This window comes from Lutra lutra, chromosome 2, assembly GCF_902655055.1.
Source record: "Lutra lutra chromosome 2, mLutLut1.2, whole genome shotgun sequence".
NCBI classification, from domain to species: Eukaryota; Metazoa; Chordata; class Mammalia; order Carnivora; family Mustelidae; genus Lutra; species Lutra lutra.
In genome coordinates this window covers 39,535,488-39,550,181 of record NC_062279.1, presented here as the reverse complement: position 1 = coordinate 39,550,181, position 14,694 = coordinate 39,535,488, and the positions used below count along the sequence as shown (strand labels likewise).

At 45.5% G+C, this 14,694-nt stretch overlaps 1 protein-coding gene across 1 annotated transcript in view; it reads right to left on the bottom strand.

Annotated features, from left to right (window-relative positions):
• IKBKB (inhibitor of nuclear factor kappa B kinase subunit beta) overlaps positions 1–14,694 on the bottom strand; it is a 61,115-nt gene that overhangs the window by 17,384 nt on the left and 29,037 nt on the right. The window contains exons 6-9 of the mRNA XM_047719801.1: positions 7,253–7,341; positions 6,124–6,213; positions 3,653–3,779; positions 92–206 (exon numbers count right to left, since the gene is read on the bottom strand). Of these exons, the coding sequence (XP_047575757.1) occupies positions 92–206; positions 3,653–3,779; positions 6,124–6,213; positions 7,253–7,341 (421 nt within the window). The remainder of the gene's footprint in view (positions 1–91; positions 207–3,652; positions 3,780–6,123; positions 6,214–7,252; positions 7,342–14,694) is intronic.

Here is a 14,694-nt window from a genome sequence, read left to right as displayed (position 1 = left end):
GTCATCTCCTTAATTAGAGCCTCTAAGTCACTTAGCGGGCAAGACACACTTTACATCTGTAACAAATCCACTTTACAACCGTACGGGATACCCACAGGTCGCAATTTTGTCTTTGGATGACAGTGCCTCAGTATCCTGCTGGGATGGATTCTTTCGGAGCCAGATGCTAGTCTGGATGACCTTCGGGGGTGGCGGCAGCAACCATCCTGCCCCCAGAGCGCCACAGCCCGCACTGCCGACTCCTGACCTCACCCTTGGCATGTCTTCATCATTTCCCCTACTTTTCATTTTATTGCCGGCAAAATTCACGTTTTGACAGAGGATAAAAAGAGAACTTCCTAACCAGGCTCACGGCACACGGATCGCATAGATGGGAAATAGGCGGGATGCATGCCCGCACAACGCACTTCCCTGTAAAAGCAGGCGGTTCCACGCTACCTCCTGCGGGGAAGGAGCTTCTACATTTCCCAACTGAGAGAACTCACAGATGTGTGCACGCATCCAAAATAGTATTTGAAGGGACAAAGTGTTAAACCCAACTAGTTTCAAAGCTTTTCGGTGATGAGGAAAAGAAAGTAAGTATGAAGTATGCTTCAAAGAGGACCAAGTACTTTGACACTGAACATGGACTCCTTTCCCACAATTACCCCATATGGGAGAGCCTGTTTCTCGTCTCCAGTTCAGTGGGAAGGAAACGGAGATCCGCAGGGTCACTCAAGTTCACACAACTACAGTGTGGCAGAAACGGGGGACTCGAACCCCCTATCTGCTGTTCTTTCTACTCTGTCTGAATGTCCCAGTCTTTCCTTTCCAAAAACACCTGGGAAATTCAAATCACAAATGTTTTAGTCCTGAGCGCTTCTCATCGGCAAGGGGTGAGCTGGCCCGGGGGGAGCACGCAGGAAAGGCGCCGGTGTGAGGCGGCAGCTGCTGTTCACAGCTCCGGCTGGAACTATGATTGTAAGGCAGAGGCACCAAGAGTGTCATGACGGACAAGTGAGACAGACGATCCTCTAACAGCAAACTTAGTCTGTCAGTGGGAAATTATAAACATAAAATAGTAAATAAGATGCTTATTGCTTAGTTCCTGAAATGTAGGTCAAAGTAGCATTACAAGAGAATTACGAAGCTCAGATTGCATCTGTCCCGAAATTACTATCCACCGGCCACCTACGATGAGAGAGTGAAGTTTTTAAAAAGTCATCTGAGGCATTACAAGGCAGATGGACAGACTTTCTCACAGACTAGTCCACTGAACAGCTCCTGACTGGGGGTCCAAGAGGGCTACTGAAAGTGTCACCTGGTCATCAGCACTGGTGAGTGGAGTTCTAAGAAGCTGGTTTTGCAGACAACGCACTTACCATAAAGATGCTGAGACATTAGGGATAATGTTTTCAAATAGCACTTGTCCTTCCAGTTCAAATGGATTTTAACTCACCTTGTTAAAATAATGGAAAAACTTGGGGCGCCTGGGTGGCTCAGTGGGTTAAGCTGCTGCCTTCGGCTCAGGTCATGATCTCAGGGTCCTGGGATCGAGTCCCGCATCGGGCTCTCTGCTCAGCAGGGAGCCTGCTTCCCTCTCTCTCTCTCTCTCTCTCTCTGCCTGCCTCTCTGTCTACTTGTGATCTCTCTCTGTCAAATAAATAAATAAAATCTTTAAAAAAAAATAATGGAAAAACTCAACATTTGAGCTGCAGAAATGCAGTAATTCTTTGGTTAGTTAAAAACACTACTGATGTACAGATATTTAATGTTATTTTCATGATGGTTACAGTATCAGGTGTGACTATAAATGAATGAGCTAATTCCTCAATATTCCAGAGCTTATGCAGGTCACGAGTATTGTTTGTTTTAAAACCAATCACCACAGGAGGGCATACTTTGCCATTTCGCCAGACTCCTTAAGAGCAGGGATCCTGGCTGCAATCATCTTCCCATTGCCAGTGTTTGGCTTATATATGTTGACTAAAATGGACTGCCATCACAAAAACCACTTTTCTGGAATGGATCTCCAAGGCTACATCTTATAAATAAATAATTCATGATGCAAATACCTATCCTTTGAAAAAATTAATGTTTTCATTACTTCCAGAAAGGTATATAGAAAAATGGTGACAGCCAGTGCTGGCAGTGGTGTGGTGAAAGAGGCAGCTTGGTATGTTCCTGGTGGAAACATTATTTATATAGCCTTTCTGTTGAGCATTCTGATACACATCAAAAACCTTTAAAATGTGCATAGTCTTTGACAGTTAATTCCATTTCTAGGAATTATCCTAGGGAAATAATTATGGATATATAAGGATTTCCACACAAGGACACTATTCTTGGTGTTCTTTTAAGAAGTAAAAATTATAAAACACCCATGCTTCCAGTCACAGGGGGATAAGTTAAAAAAAATTCCAGTAGAGCCACTCAGCTGAATACCAAACAGACATTACAAATAACGGAAAAACATAAAGCATTTTCAATAGCCAGACTGAAAGGCAGGTTATATGAGGATGTTTGTAGTAATTTATTTGTGGGGTTTTTTTTGTTTGTTTGTTTGTTTTAAGGTATAGCACATACACTGAAGGGCCTAGAGACTCACACAAACATTCATAGTGGTTGTTTCCAGATTGTGTGAAGGAAATTCTCATGGTGCAGAAATGCTTTGGGAGCACATTCAAGACAGTTCACATTACACTATCACTGATGGAAAAAAGGGTGTGAAACCCAAAAATGAACCAACAGACAAACAGAGGCCAATTTGCTTGTACCCACCCCCCAAAGTACACCAAAAACCAGTGCTATCAGGTGCCTAGGGAGGGGGTAAGGAAGCCAGGTGGCTGGGAGGCCGGTCCGAGAGGACTTTTCAGTGCATATTCTTTTATTACTTTTGGAAGCTCGAACCATGTGAACTGCTTCAGAAGGACGAAAACTGGAAATCAAGACAAAATTTGGAAAAACAGTAACATTATTTAAATTAGCGTGTGGCCTCTCAAGGAACACTCTGAGTGAAACTTGATTCACGGAAATGTCAGTTTTTGAACTGTGCATTTTGGTAATGATGAGCCATCACATATACCACAAACCCTTGTTTTTGTAATAAAAAAAGGTAAAGATAGAACTTTTTAAAAACTTAATTGTCTCCTTTAATTTTTTTATTAAAACATCATTTTTTGGGTAACTTATTTATGTACATATTGGTTCCTATTTTAAGCCACTTTCTTGTGCTTTTGAAACAAAAATCTCTTTCATGGTACAGTAAAATGTGCCCATAATACATTTCTGCGTAAATACTTCTCATCTGTCATGTGTGCACGTACTGTATTTGTTTACTAACACACAGCATCCTCAGTGGAAGTGCACCAATGTGTGCAACAGGCTGTGAACACGGCCATGCTGCTATTGCACACACACAGCAAACATTCATCTGGTGTTACATTTAAAGACGTTAAAAACTGCTCTATTTTTCTAGGACTTCAGAGCCTGGACCACCCGCATGCTGAGTCCTAATGGGACATCCTCTATGGGGGACAGATGACAGATGTCTCGGGCTGGGAGCACCCAGTGAGATGGGAACAGGTGAAGGGCATGACAAAGACGGAGGGACACACTCCCCCCTTCAGGGGGCATTCCTGGCCCCACCCGCAGGCCCCAGTCCCTCACTCACCACTGCCACGGGGCTGCCAGTTAGGGAGAAAAGGGCGGAAGCCGGTGATGCACTCGAAAGCCAAGGTACCGAAGCTCCAGTAGTCCACGGTCACCGTGTACTTCTGCTGCTCCAAGAGCTCTGGGGCCTGTGGGAGAACAAGTGCTGGGGAAGCACTGAGGGGCTCCTGCTGCTAGGGGGCCTCTGCAGGAGGAGGCGACCGGTCCTTCTCGTCACGTCCCCGTCTTCCCCCGACTCCATCCAGAGGACATGGCGTGTCCACTTGAGGGGGGAGGAGGTGACCACACGTATAGCTGGTGGTATCTACAAGTTCTCTGTACCTCATTCACTCCTGATGCTGATACAAGGGTCCCCAGGGGTATTTTTAGGTAGGCCAGAGCACAGCATACACCCTTTCCTTGGGTGCCATGTCCAGGTGGGAAGGTAGGTTACATACCAGAGAGGAAAAGGATACCAGGCTAGGCACACCGAATGCATAACACACATGTTAAATGCTGACTGCGTCTCCTAAACCAATGTGCCTCAGGACGTGTGGTCATGCAATGGGGATGGGATATTTACAATTGGGCAGGAAAAAAGCCGGATGCAAAACCGCTGCCCAAGCAGAAAGAGCTGGAAGGACCAAGCAAAGCTTTGAAGCACGGTGGGATGGAACCTGCCTCAGAAGAAGGCTCCTCATATGAGGGTTTGGGAGGAGACATTTTAGGAAGGAGCATCACAAGCAAAGGCAGGGAGACTGGGCTATACACAGTCTAGCTAGACAGTGTCACTTATGGAAGGGCCAGAGAGTGCAAAGCACGAGGAAAAGTTAGGGGATGGGCAGATTAGTCTCTATATCTGGTTATGGACGTAAGTTTTAGTTCCTGAAGGTGAAGGATGTGACTGAGCGTCCTGGTCAGAGCACAGGCTCCCCCACTTAACTGTTGCTGAGCCCATGAGGATTTCAGAGGATGCTCAGAAGGACCTACATAATTATGTGATACAGACATAGGACTCGAATCATAGCGCCCCATGGGTCACCACTGTGAAACCTCTATTCCATTGAGCAGGTCATAAAGCAAGGGAGCCCAGTCCCCTAGTTGGTGGGCTAAGCAGGAAGCAGAAATGAACTCAGACTTCAAAGATCTTTCTCTTCTTTATTTAAGAACTAGAAAAAATAGGGGTGCCTGGGTGGCTCAGTCGGCTGAGCAGCTGCCTTCAGCTCAGGTCATGATCCCAGGGTCCTGAGATCAGTCCCACATCAGGCCTCCTGCTCAGTGGGGAGCCTGCTTCTCCCTCTCCCTCTGCCTGCCACTCCCCCTGCTTGTGCTCTCTGTCTGACAAACAAAATATTTAAAAAAATGAAAAGAACTCGATAAAATATTTAAACTCATTTAGCCCAGTGGCTTTCAACCTTTTTTTGCTTATTAAACTGCCGACCCTTTTTTCAATCAAAATTTTACTGGTTGTTACCATCCACAGGCAATCTATGGCCAAGTCTAACTGAGTCTCTTGCTAGGCATTTCTTGACTTATTTTCTACACCCTCACTGCTACTAGCGGCTCTGAGCTGCTTGTCACAACAGCCTCCTTACCTCCCCAACGATTTACTCTTGTTCAGTGCAATTCACCCTCCATGCTGCATCAAGGGTGGTCCCTTCAAAGGGTAACCCGGATCCCTCTCCAAATTAAAACCCTTCAATGTCTTTCTGGCCCTCCACGGACTACATCCTTTGCTTCAATTTCCTCTCCCTTCCCCTACCTCTGGCCCCTTGCATCTACGCATCCTTCAGGTCCCAGACTAGGTGGGGGCCTCCTAACACGTTTTCTTATAACACCTTGCGCTTTCCCTCTGTAGCACTTGTCACAATTTTAACTTCTTAGTTCTCTGTGTAAGCGTGGGGTTAATGCCTGCTTTTTCGCTTAACTCTGAGCTTCTAAAGACCAGGGAAATGCTGGTCTTCTTTCCCATTGCATCGCCAGCTCCCAGCACAGTGCCTGGCAGACAGAATAGACCATACTCAGTCAGGGCTTCCTGAATGAATGAGTGACTCACATAGAAGCCCAGTATTCAGACCAAGTAATGTAAAGAAGGGGTGGGGAGGGGAGGTCAGAGCTCAGCTCCTTCTTGCTGGCCCGAGACATGTCATAGAAACTGCAGCTTCTACAGACCAGCATGAATCTAGTCTAAACTCTTTATTTTCAGATAAAATACTGAAGCCTACGATGTTACAGGATGTGTGTGAGAGCACATGCTAGCAACGCCCTTCTGACATCAGAGAAGATGACCCCATCCTTCCACTGGGCCTCCACTGGCAAAAAGCACCGACTTGAACAGAGTACATCTCTGTCATACAACAATTCCTAGACATCTGGGACGCCTCAAGAGAGCCAGTAAGATTTAGATGCTACAAGGCAAGGACAGAGAGGAGCCACACGCGGACAGCCATCAGGGAACAGCTGAGAAGCAAACATGTAAACCCCATTTCTTACCAAGTACTGCAGGGTGCCCACAAAGGAAGTACAAAGACTGCCCTGATCCAGTTCCTTGGCATATCCTAGGTCAATAATTTTGTGTATTAACTGGAAAAAAAAGGAAAAATCGGGAGGATTATGAGGGTACCCTGTCCTCCTGTAAAAACTGATCGCTGACCAGAGCAGAGGATACTCTGAATTCCCAGGTTCTGTTAGAGCCTGAGTTCCTAAGAACCACCCAATATACAGGAGACCACCTTCAACACGGCAGATAGAGGGCAAGAGGAAATGTACACGGTAAAACTGCTCCCAAAAGGCACATGTTCTCCTTTGCTCTGGAACTACTCACCAGAGGAAGGCCAAAATGAACGGACTCTGCATCATCCCTCAAGATTGCGAAACCTGGCCTTGATGATGTGAAAAACCTGCTCAGTGAATGCCCACAGTTCTCAAATCTTAGAACCACTGGCAAGAATGCGTGTGAACCGGAACTAGGGTGAGCACTAGGTCAGTCATGGGTCAGGCCCAGAAATGCCGACGGAAGCTCCCCCATAAGAGACTAAGTGGCCCACAGGTTGGGTTACTACATCCCACTTGGCTGAGCCCTTGTTTGTCACCCCCAGCTAAAGGAACAAGGCTGCAAGAGGGCATGTGCCAAGCCCCATGGGGAGGTAACTGCCACACCCAAGCAGGAGGGCCCCTGCGGAGGGTCCCCAAGAGCTCTGGAGAGACTGCAGGCTGGGCCAAGCCCTATGGGCAGGTACCAGCTCCAAATGCCTCCCCTGCATCACAAGCAGAAACAGCTCAGAGCTGATTTCCAGGTTAGCGTCAAAAGTTGCGCTCTCGAACACACAGAAAATGAAAAGTCGATTTCTCAGAGGTGCTGGTCTCAAGGGGCAGAGGCGGGAAGAGAAACATTATTTTCCTTATCAGATTCCTGCAACTGGGGAAACTAACAATGTGACCTCCACTAGCCAGCAAGAGCTTTTTGCTGAATTCTGTTTCAAATCAAAAGTGTTCCCACAGTATCAAAGTGAATACAAAGTCAAGGAAATGCAAATATAAACAAAGACACAAAGGGTGTTCTTTCTCTAGGAGAGCAGCTCTCCTGAGGCGATCCCCAGGACTTTCCCGGAAGGTCACTCACTCTTTGCTCTCCTTGCTGCAGGACGATGTTTTCTGGCTTTAGATCCCGATGGATGATTCTGTTTTCATGAAGGTATCTAAGTGCAGAGGCTGAGAGGGTGGAAAGGGGAGTCAATTTTCATTAAGCCTAAAATATGTGCTTCACTTCAAAATCGCCTATCCTGTGAAAGATTGTGCCCTGACACGCACTCTTTCAGTGCAGATTCGGAGGGAGGGACAGGGCCTGGGGCAGAAGCTCCCAGGGTGACACAAAAGGAGTCCTGGCTACTGGAGAATGTGGAGAACAAGAATCTGACTTTTTCACACAAAGTCACCAATGCGTCTAGAGCAGTGGTCCCCAACTGCATTGCCCAAACCTGCAGCGTCTGAGCTTGTGAGAAATTCAAAATTCTGGGGTCCCACCCCAGACCTACTAAATCAGAAACGTTAGAGGTGTTTTAACAAGATCTTCAGGTGATGCTGATGAAGTCTGAGAAGGGGAACATCTCTGGTGTAGAGGCTCAAAAGTCTAAATTCCACAGGGAGGGTAAAGGTGAAGGGGCCTCTGGGCAGAGACCACTCTGCTCATCGGATCTGAGGTCCACTGATGTCCGAGCCGGCTTTAAGGAAGAAGTGGAAGAAGAGACTATGTGTACACTCCACGCACCTCACAGTTCAACATGGCTTTATTATGTGCTCAGTTCTCTCCTAGGCTCTGGGAGGTACATAAAATAAGAGGCATGATACCCAAGAACTCAGAATCCAGCTGGGAAGGAAGGAAGGAGCCTGCGCGACCCTGGCTGTGTGGAGATGTGAGCATGTTGTACGGGAAGGTCATGGCACACAGCACCGGCTCCTGCTGCAGCCAGGCTCCAAGCCCGATGTGATCTGCACCCATGAAAGAAGTTTAATAACTTCAACAAAGTCCTAGCTCATTGCACTACAAAAGACAAAAATGAGGAAATATGTGAAGGTGATAAAATTATCATTATTGGAGATGGTATGACTCTGTACTTAGAATAGAAACTCAATAGACGAGGGGCGCCTGGGTGGCTCGGTCAGTTAAGTGTCTGCCTTTGGCTAAGGTCACAATCCCAGGATCCTAGGATCAATCCCAGAGTCAGGATCCCAGCTTAGCAGGGAGTCTGCTTCTCCCTCTGTGTCTGCCTCTGCTCACACGCTCCCTCTCTGTATCTCTGTCTCAAATGAATAAATAAAATCTTTTCAAAAATCTTTTAAAATGTTTAAAAAATAAAGCAAAATAAAATGCCCTTTTCCACCTCTTCAGCCAGCAAGAATTTTAGATGAAAAATAAAGGGCATTTTCGTACATAGCTGGAAGGAGGAAAAATTGCTGGCCTTTTTGGGAAATATGGTAATATCTATTAAGTCTTAAAAATGTACATATTATTTGACCCATTATTTCTACCTCTAGTAACCTAATTATAAAGTCTAGTCATCTAGCTTATAAAGCTCCATAACATACACATAAGGATGCTTCTTGCATAGCTTGGAATAAAATACTTAGAAATAAACTGGAAGTCATCAATTAGGAACGGCTGGACAAACGATGACAGAGCCACATTATAGCATGCACTGGTCTCAAAATCTTTTAAGTTTATAGAGAATATAACTCAGATATAGATAATTCGAGTCAGAAGGATGACAAAGATGGCGGTTTTTGGTTTGTTTTAAAAAAGGTAGTAAACAATGGGATGCCTGGATAGCTCAGTCAGTTATGCATCCAAATCTTGATTTCGGCGCAGGTAATGATCTCAGGTTCATGAGATTGAGCCCTGTGTCGGGCTCCATGCTGGGGCTGGAGTCTGCTTGGGATTCTCTCTCTCCTCCTCCCCTTGCTCCTCCCTGCTTACATTTTCTCTCTTAAAAAAAAAATAAAATTAAAAAAGGTAATAAGCGAAGACAACACTAAGATGTTCAACAGTGAGGCTTCCTGTGCTGCCAATCCCCGCCACCTCTCTCTCTCTTACTCATCACACCAGACAGAATGTAGGCAAACCAGGGATGTGGGCATTTCCTGTCTTCTCTGCAGAGCGGGAGAAGACCTTCCACAGAAACCAAATTGTCAAACACGCTGCATAAAGACTCATGTTGCAGGTTTCCTGAAAACACATCTCAAAGTCCAACCCAGATAAACAAGTGACTTCCATCTTACTAGGGGAGTTCCATTGCAAAATATTAAGTTAATTATGAAATGTCTAATTACAGCTGCCCTTTTAACCCAGGCTTTGACCACATAGTTCCAGTATTTCATACTTGTTCCCTATTTTTCTTTTCTTTCATAACTGAATACAGAGGACCAGCTTAGGTCCAATGAATGTCCGAATGAAGTGAAAGACACGTTGCACAATATTCCACTCTATTTTGTTCCCAATTGTATTAACTTTTAAAGACGGATGCTTCTGGGGGGCGCCTGGGTGGCTCAGTCAGTTATGTATCCACCTTCGGCTCAGGTCATGATCTCAGGGTCCTGGGATTGAGCCCCGCATCAGGCTCCCTGCTCAGTGGGGAATCTGCTTCTCCCTCTGTCTCCCCTCGCCCCCCTTGTTCTCGCTCTCAAATAGATAAAATCTTAAAAAAAAAAAAAAAAAGACTGATGCGTTTGACCTGCAGTTTTATTTGTTTTACTAATTTTTTTCCTTAGAGAAAAAGAGAGTGCAGGGGTGGGGGGGAGGCTGGGGGGAGAAGGGGCAGAGGAAGAGAGAGAGACAGAATATTAAGCAGACTATACTGAGCCTAGAGCCTGACTTGGGGCTTGATCTCACAATCCTAAGATCATGACGTGAGCCCAAATCAAGAGTTGGACGCTTAACTGACTGAGCCACCCAGGTGCCCCTGCGTTTCCCTAATTCTTATTACAGGATCAAGACAAAAGATAGCCAAACATTTGAATAACTGTGCAAACAGAATAACTGTGCAAACACAACCTTTCTGGCAGGGATGGGGCAGCCGAAGCAGATCTCGTGGCTGGCCGCCAGCCCTGCGTGCAGCAACTCCACAAGTGTGCATGCTGACGGACTCACAACAGGCCCATTTTGGAATCTGACCAGCGTGTCAGGGCATGATCTCTAGATGTGTGGGCTGGTCTGCTCCAAAGCAGAATGTACGGAAGTTAAGACTCACTGTGTTTTGAGCAAGTACACACACCCTGGCTAACAAAACTCCTCTGAAGTCAGATGTGCACGTCTCACTGTCTATACCGCAGGCCACAAGCTGGACAAACGTCCCAAGGAGCCCCAGTGATGAAGGAGAGCATTCAGATCATCCTGCAAGTACCACTCCGGAGGTACACAGGCCTGATTGGGAATTGTCATCTGACCCTCAGTGAGGACGGACGCAAGCTGCTAAGTGAGCCACGTTAATAGCTGTCGATTTGCGTTTAAGCCACTGTGCCCAGCAAACTTTAACCCTCGTCTCAGGACATTTGTTCTCAAATACTTTTGTCAACTTGATATTGCGTCTGGAAATAGAGAATGCTTCAGGTATTATTACATGTAGTTTGCTGGAGTGAATAAGATAGTCGAAATTTCGATTGGCAACAACCAGAATAGCTCCCTTTACTGAAGCCGTCTGTAAAAGGCACAGCCTGACTGTGTTACGTTTTACAAAACAGAACCTGAGGTGCAGGGTCACAAAATGAGTCCAAGTTGTCTTGAATTGGGAGAACCTAATATAATTGGATGGAAAATGAGAATCTGAGATGAAGAAAAATACTTTCGCACCTGAAAATCTGTTAAAACTCCAAACCCTTGGGGCACTTGGGTGGCTCAGTCAGTTGGGCTTCTGCCTTCGGCTCAGGTCATGGGATCAAGTCCCACGTCAGGCTCTCTGCTCAGGTGGGAGCCTGCTTCTCCCTCTCCCTGTGCTGCTCCCCCTGCTGTGCTCTCTCGCTCTCTGTTGGATAAACAAAAAAATTCTTTTTTTTTTTTTAAATCTAAAGCCTTAGTGATAGTGATAATACAGCTGTATAAAAATTGAAAACCACGTCATAGAACATAAAGCCTAAAAGTTACTTTCTCATATTCTAATTCTAGAAAAGAGTTATAAGAAGCACTGACTCTGTGAATTTCTAAGCTACACAGTGACACTTCCTAGGATAGGCTGCAGAGAGGATCCAGGTTAAGGATTTGCCACAGGAGAACAAAAGCCTTCTTTGTTATCCTTGTCAGGAATGGCATCTGGGTAGTTACCCCAGCTTTCCCTTAGCTCACAAGAAGACACAAATATCTAACCGAAGAACGCGACACTCTGGAGTTCTTACTGATGAACCAGAATTTCAAATCACAGCTCCCACATTTTTTTTTTTTTTCAGATTACAAACCACAAATCAGGGACCAGCCAGGACCAGCTAGATTTCCATGCCGAAAAGCAGTTTTTTAAGAACTGTACTGATGAATCCCTACTTTCCACACCCCAAATTTAAAGGGATTACTAACTCCTTTAGGAACATTAATTGTTTGGGGTGCCTGGGTTCAGTCCGTTAAGCATCTGCCTTCGGCTTGGGTCATAATCCTAAGGGTCCTGGATGGAGCCTCATGTTAGGCTCCCTGCTTGGTGGAGAGTCTGCTTCTCCCTCTCCCTCTCCCACTGCTTGTGCTTTCTCTCTCAAAATAAATAAAATCTTAAAAAAAAAAAAAAAAGGAATATTCTTGTTTGGGATACATTCCATAGAAAAGAAATGGAAGGATAAATGGACCCAAAAACAGAGAGAGAGATTAGATTAGAGGAAAAAGGAAAGATCTAAGTCACCAATGACTAAGAAGTACAACAGGATGTTTGTTCACTCAATAAAAATTGACTGTGTTAAAAAGGAAACAGGGGGATCCTGGGTGGCTTAGTGCGTTAATCCTCTGCCTTTGGCTCGGGTCATGATCTTGGGGTCCTGGGATCGAGCCCCACATGGGACTCTCTGCTCAGCAGAGAGCCTGCTTCCCCCTCTCTCCCTGCCTCTCTGCCTACTTGTGATCTCTGTCTGTCAAATAAATAAATAAAATCTTTGAAATTAAAAGAAAGAAAGAAAAGAAGAAAGAAGATAAGAAAGAAAGAAAGAGGTCCAAAATGGTGCCCGTGGTACTAAGGCCACATCACCAACAGGGACTTAATGCCTAACCTAACTGGGCACTTGAGTGGCTCAGTTAACTAAGCGCCTGCCTTCAGCTCAGGTCATGATCCTGGGGTCCTCGGATCGAGCCCTGCATAGGGCTCCTGGCTCAGCAGGGAGTCTGCTTCTCTTTCTGCCCCTCCCCCTGCCTGTTTTCTCTAAAATTAAAAAAAGAAAATAAGATCTTAAATTAAAAAAAAAAAAAAAAGACCTAACCTAACTGCATTTTCAGCCTATCTTAGAAATATAATCTTAACTAGTTAGTCTAGAACTATCTGGTCAGCACTAGTGAGGTAATCTGCCTGACAGACCCCTGCTATCCCCCAAAGGAGAGTGACCTTGCCTGAAACAATCCGCTCTTTGCGAGTGCCTTCTGTGTCATTCCCCCTTCTGTCTATAAGTGTTTCATTTTGTACAGCTCTTTGGAGCTCCTTTCTGTTGGCTAGATGGGAAGCTGCCCAATTCATGAGTAGCTGAACAAACCCAACAAGATCTTTAGAATTTACTCAGCTGTCTTCTGTTCTTCAACATAATTGGTGACAACTGTGGGATTTGAAGGAAACTTCTGATAACTTCAGGAACATAAGAAAACACAAACATGATACCCTCGAACCCTTCAAGTTCTCCTTCTTGCGGTCCAAGGGCCATTGGTAAGTCCCTCTTGGTTGTGAGTTTGACTCTTTGTACTAATGGGCAGTAAGATGGCTCTCCACCTCACTGGCTTTCCACAGATCCCCCATTTGATTGGCAACCCCAGCCCTTGGCTCAGTCCCCAGATTCCACGATGGGAACTGCTGGCGGTTCAGTTCACAGTTCCCCATCTGTCCCTATTCTTTGGAGTCTGCTCCTTTTGTCCTTACCCGGTCCCCAGTTCCATGTGAGGAATTGCTGGTGGTTACTCAGATTGGGTCCAAAGTGATTTGTGCAGATGAAGGCTACTGTTAATCTCAGAGGCCCAAATCCACGAAACTAGTGAGCACAAGCAAGCATGTGAAAGCTGTTAGAATGCATGCTACCTAACTCTGAGACTCCTATGTCTTAGGCTAGTCACCTAACTTAAGAATAAATTGGTTACAGGTTGGGGCGCATTGACACTAGGGCACCTGCAACCTCAAGAAAATGTCCACGTGATGAGGTATCCCGTACAGCACCTTATAACTACCAAACCAGCGGCAAATTCCCCTTAGGTATTAGGTTGGCTCCAAGGGGATCAAAACCTTAGCTTAAACAAACAAATAAACAAAAACCCTTAAATTCTGAAGAGTTGAGGGCACTACCTTCCAGCAACCTGCTTATTTAATGGTTAAGAACTATGATTTGGGAAGCTATAAATATCTACAAAAACAGTAAAATCTTATTAAAAAACAACCTAGAATTACAATGGCCAATGTGGGAAACATTCCAATTAAACAAGATCCTTTATTTAAGAAGTACACTTAAAAGCAAGGGTTCCCAAATCAAACAAATAGAACAGGATACCTATTTTAACAGATGTACAGAAGCTTCCAAAAGGTTTCAAGATTCCAAAATAGCTTCATTGAAAATTTCACTGAAAAAAGGCTAATGAAAAATCAGACACAAAAGGTATCTAAAACAACACCTAGGGGCACCTGGGTGGCTCAGCTGGTTGAGTGTCTGACTCCTGAGTTTGGTTTGAGTTGTGATCTCAGGGTTGTGGGGTTGAGCTCTGCAGTGAGCTCCATGCTGAATGTGGGGCCTACTTGGGATTCTCTCTCCCTCTGCCTCTGTCCCTCCCCTGCCATGCTCCTCTCTCTCATTCAAAAAATACATAAAACAGGGGCACCTGGGTGGCTCAGTGGGTTAAAGCCTCCGCCTTCGGCTCAGGTCATGATCCTGGGGTCCTGGGATCGAGCCCCGCATCGGGCTCTCTGCTTAGCGGGGAGCCTGCTTCCTCCTCTCTCTCTGCCTGCCTCTCTGCCTACTTGTGATCTCTGTCAAATAAATAAATAAAATCTTTAAAAAAAAATACATAAAACACCTAGGTCTTCCGCACTGGACCCTTCCAGGGGCAAATGATCAAAAAGCTGGCCTGGAAATCAATGCTTTATTGGCAATCAACTGGGACACTGGAAAAGAGGTTTTCTCAAAGGTTTGGGGCATGTCCTTCACATCTCTGCCTCCGAAGGAAGGCCCCCAGTGACGCGACTCTGTGGGATTTTCTGGTAAAGTGCTACGTTATTCCCTTAAACAGCTAAGGGGAAACTCAAATCAAAACTAATGAAAATCCTTGCCAAGTTCTGGTAGACACTGGAGCTACACTCTCCTCTTTAAACCCCACTCAGAGTCTACAGATGGGATCCTCAAAGACTGGCAGAAGAATTC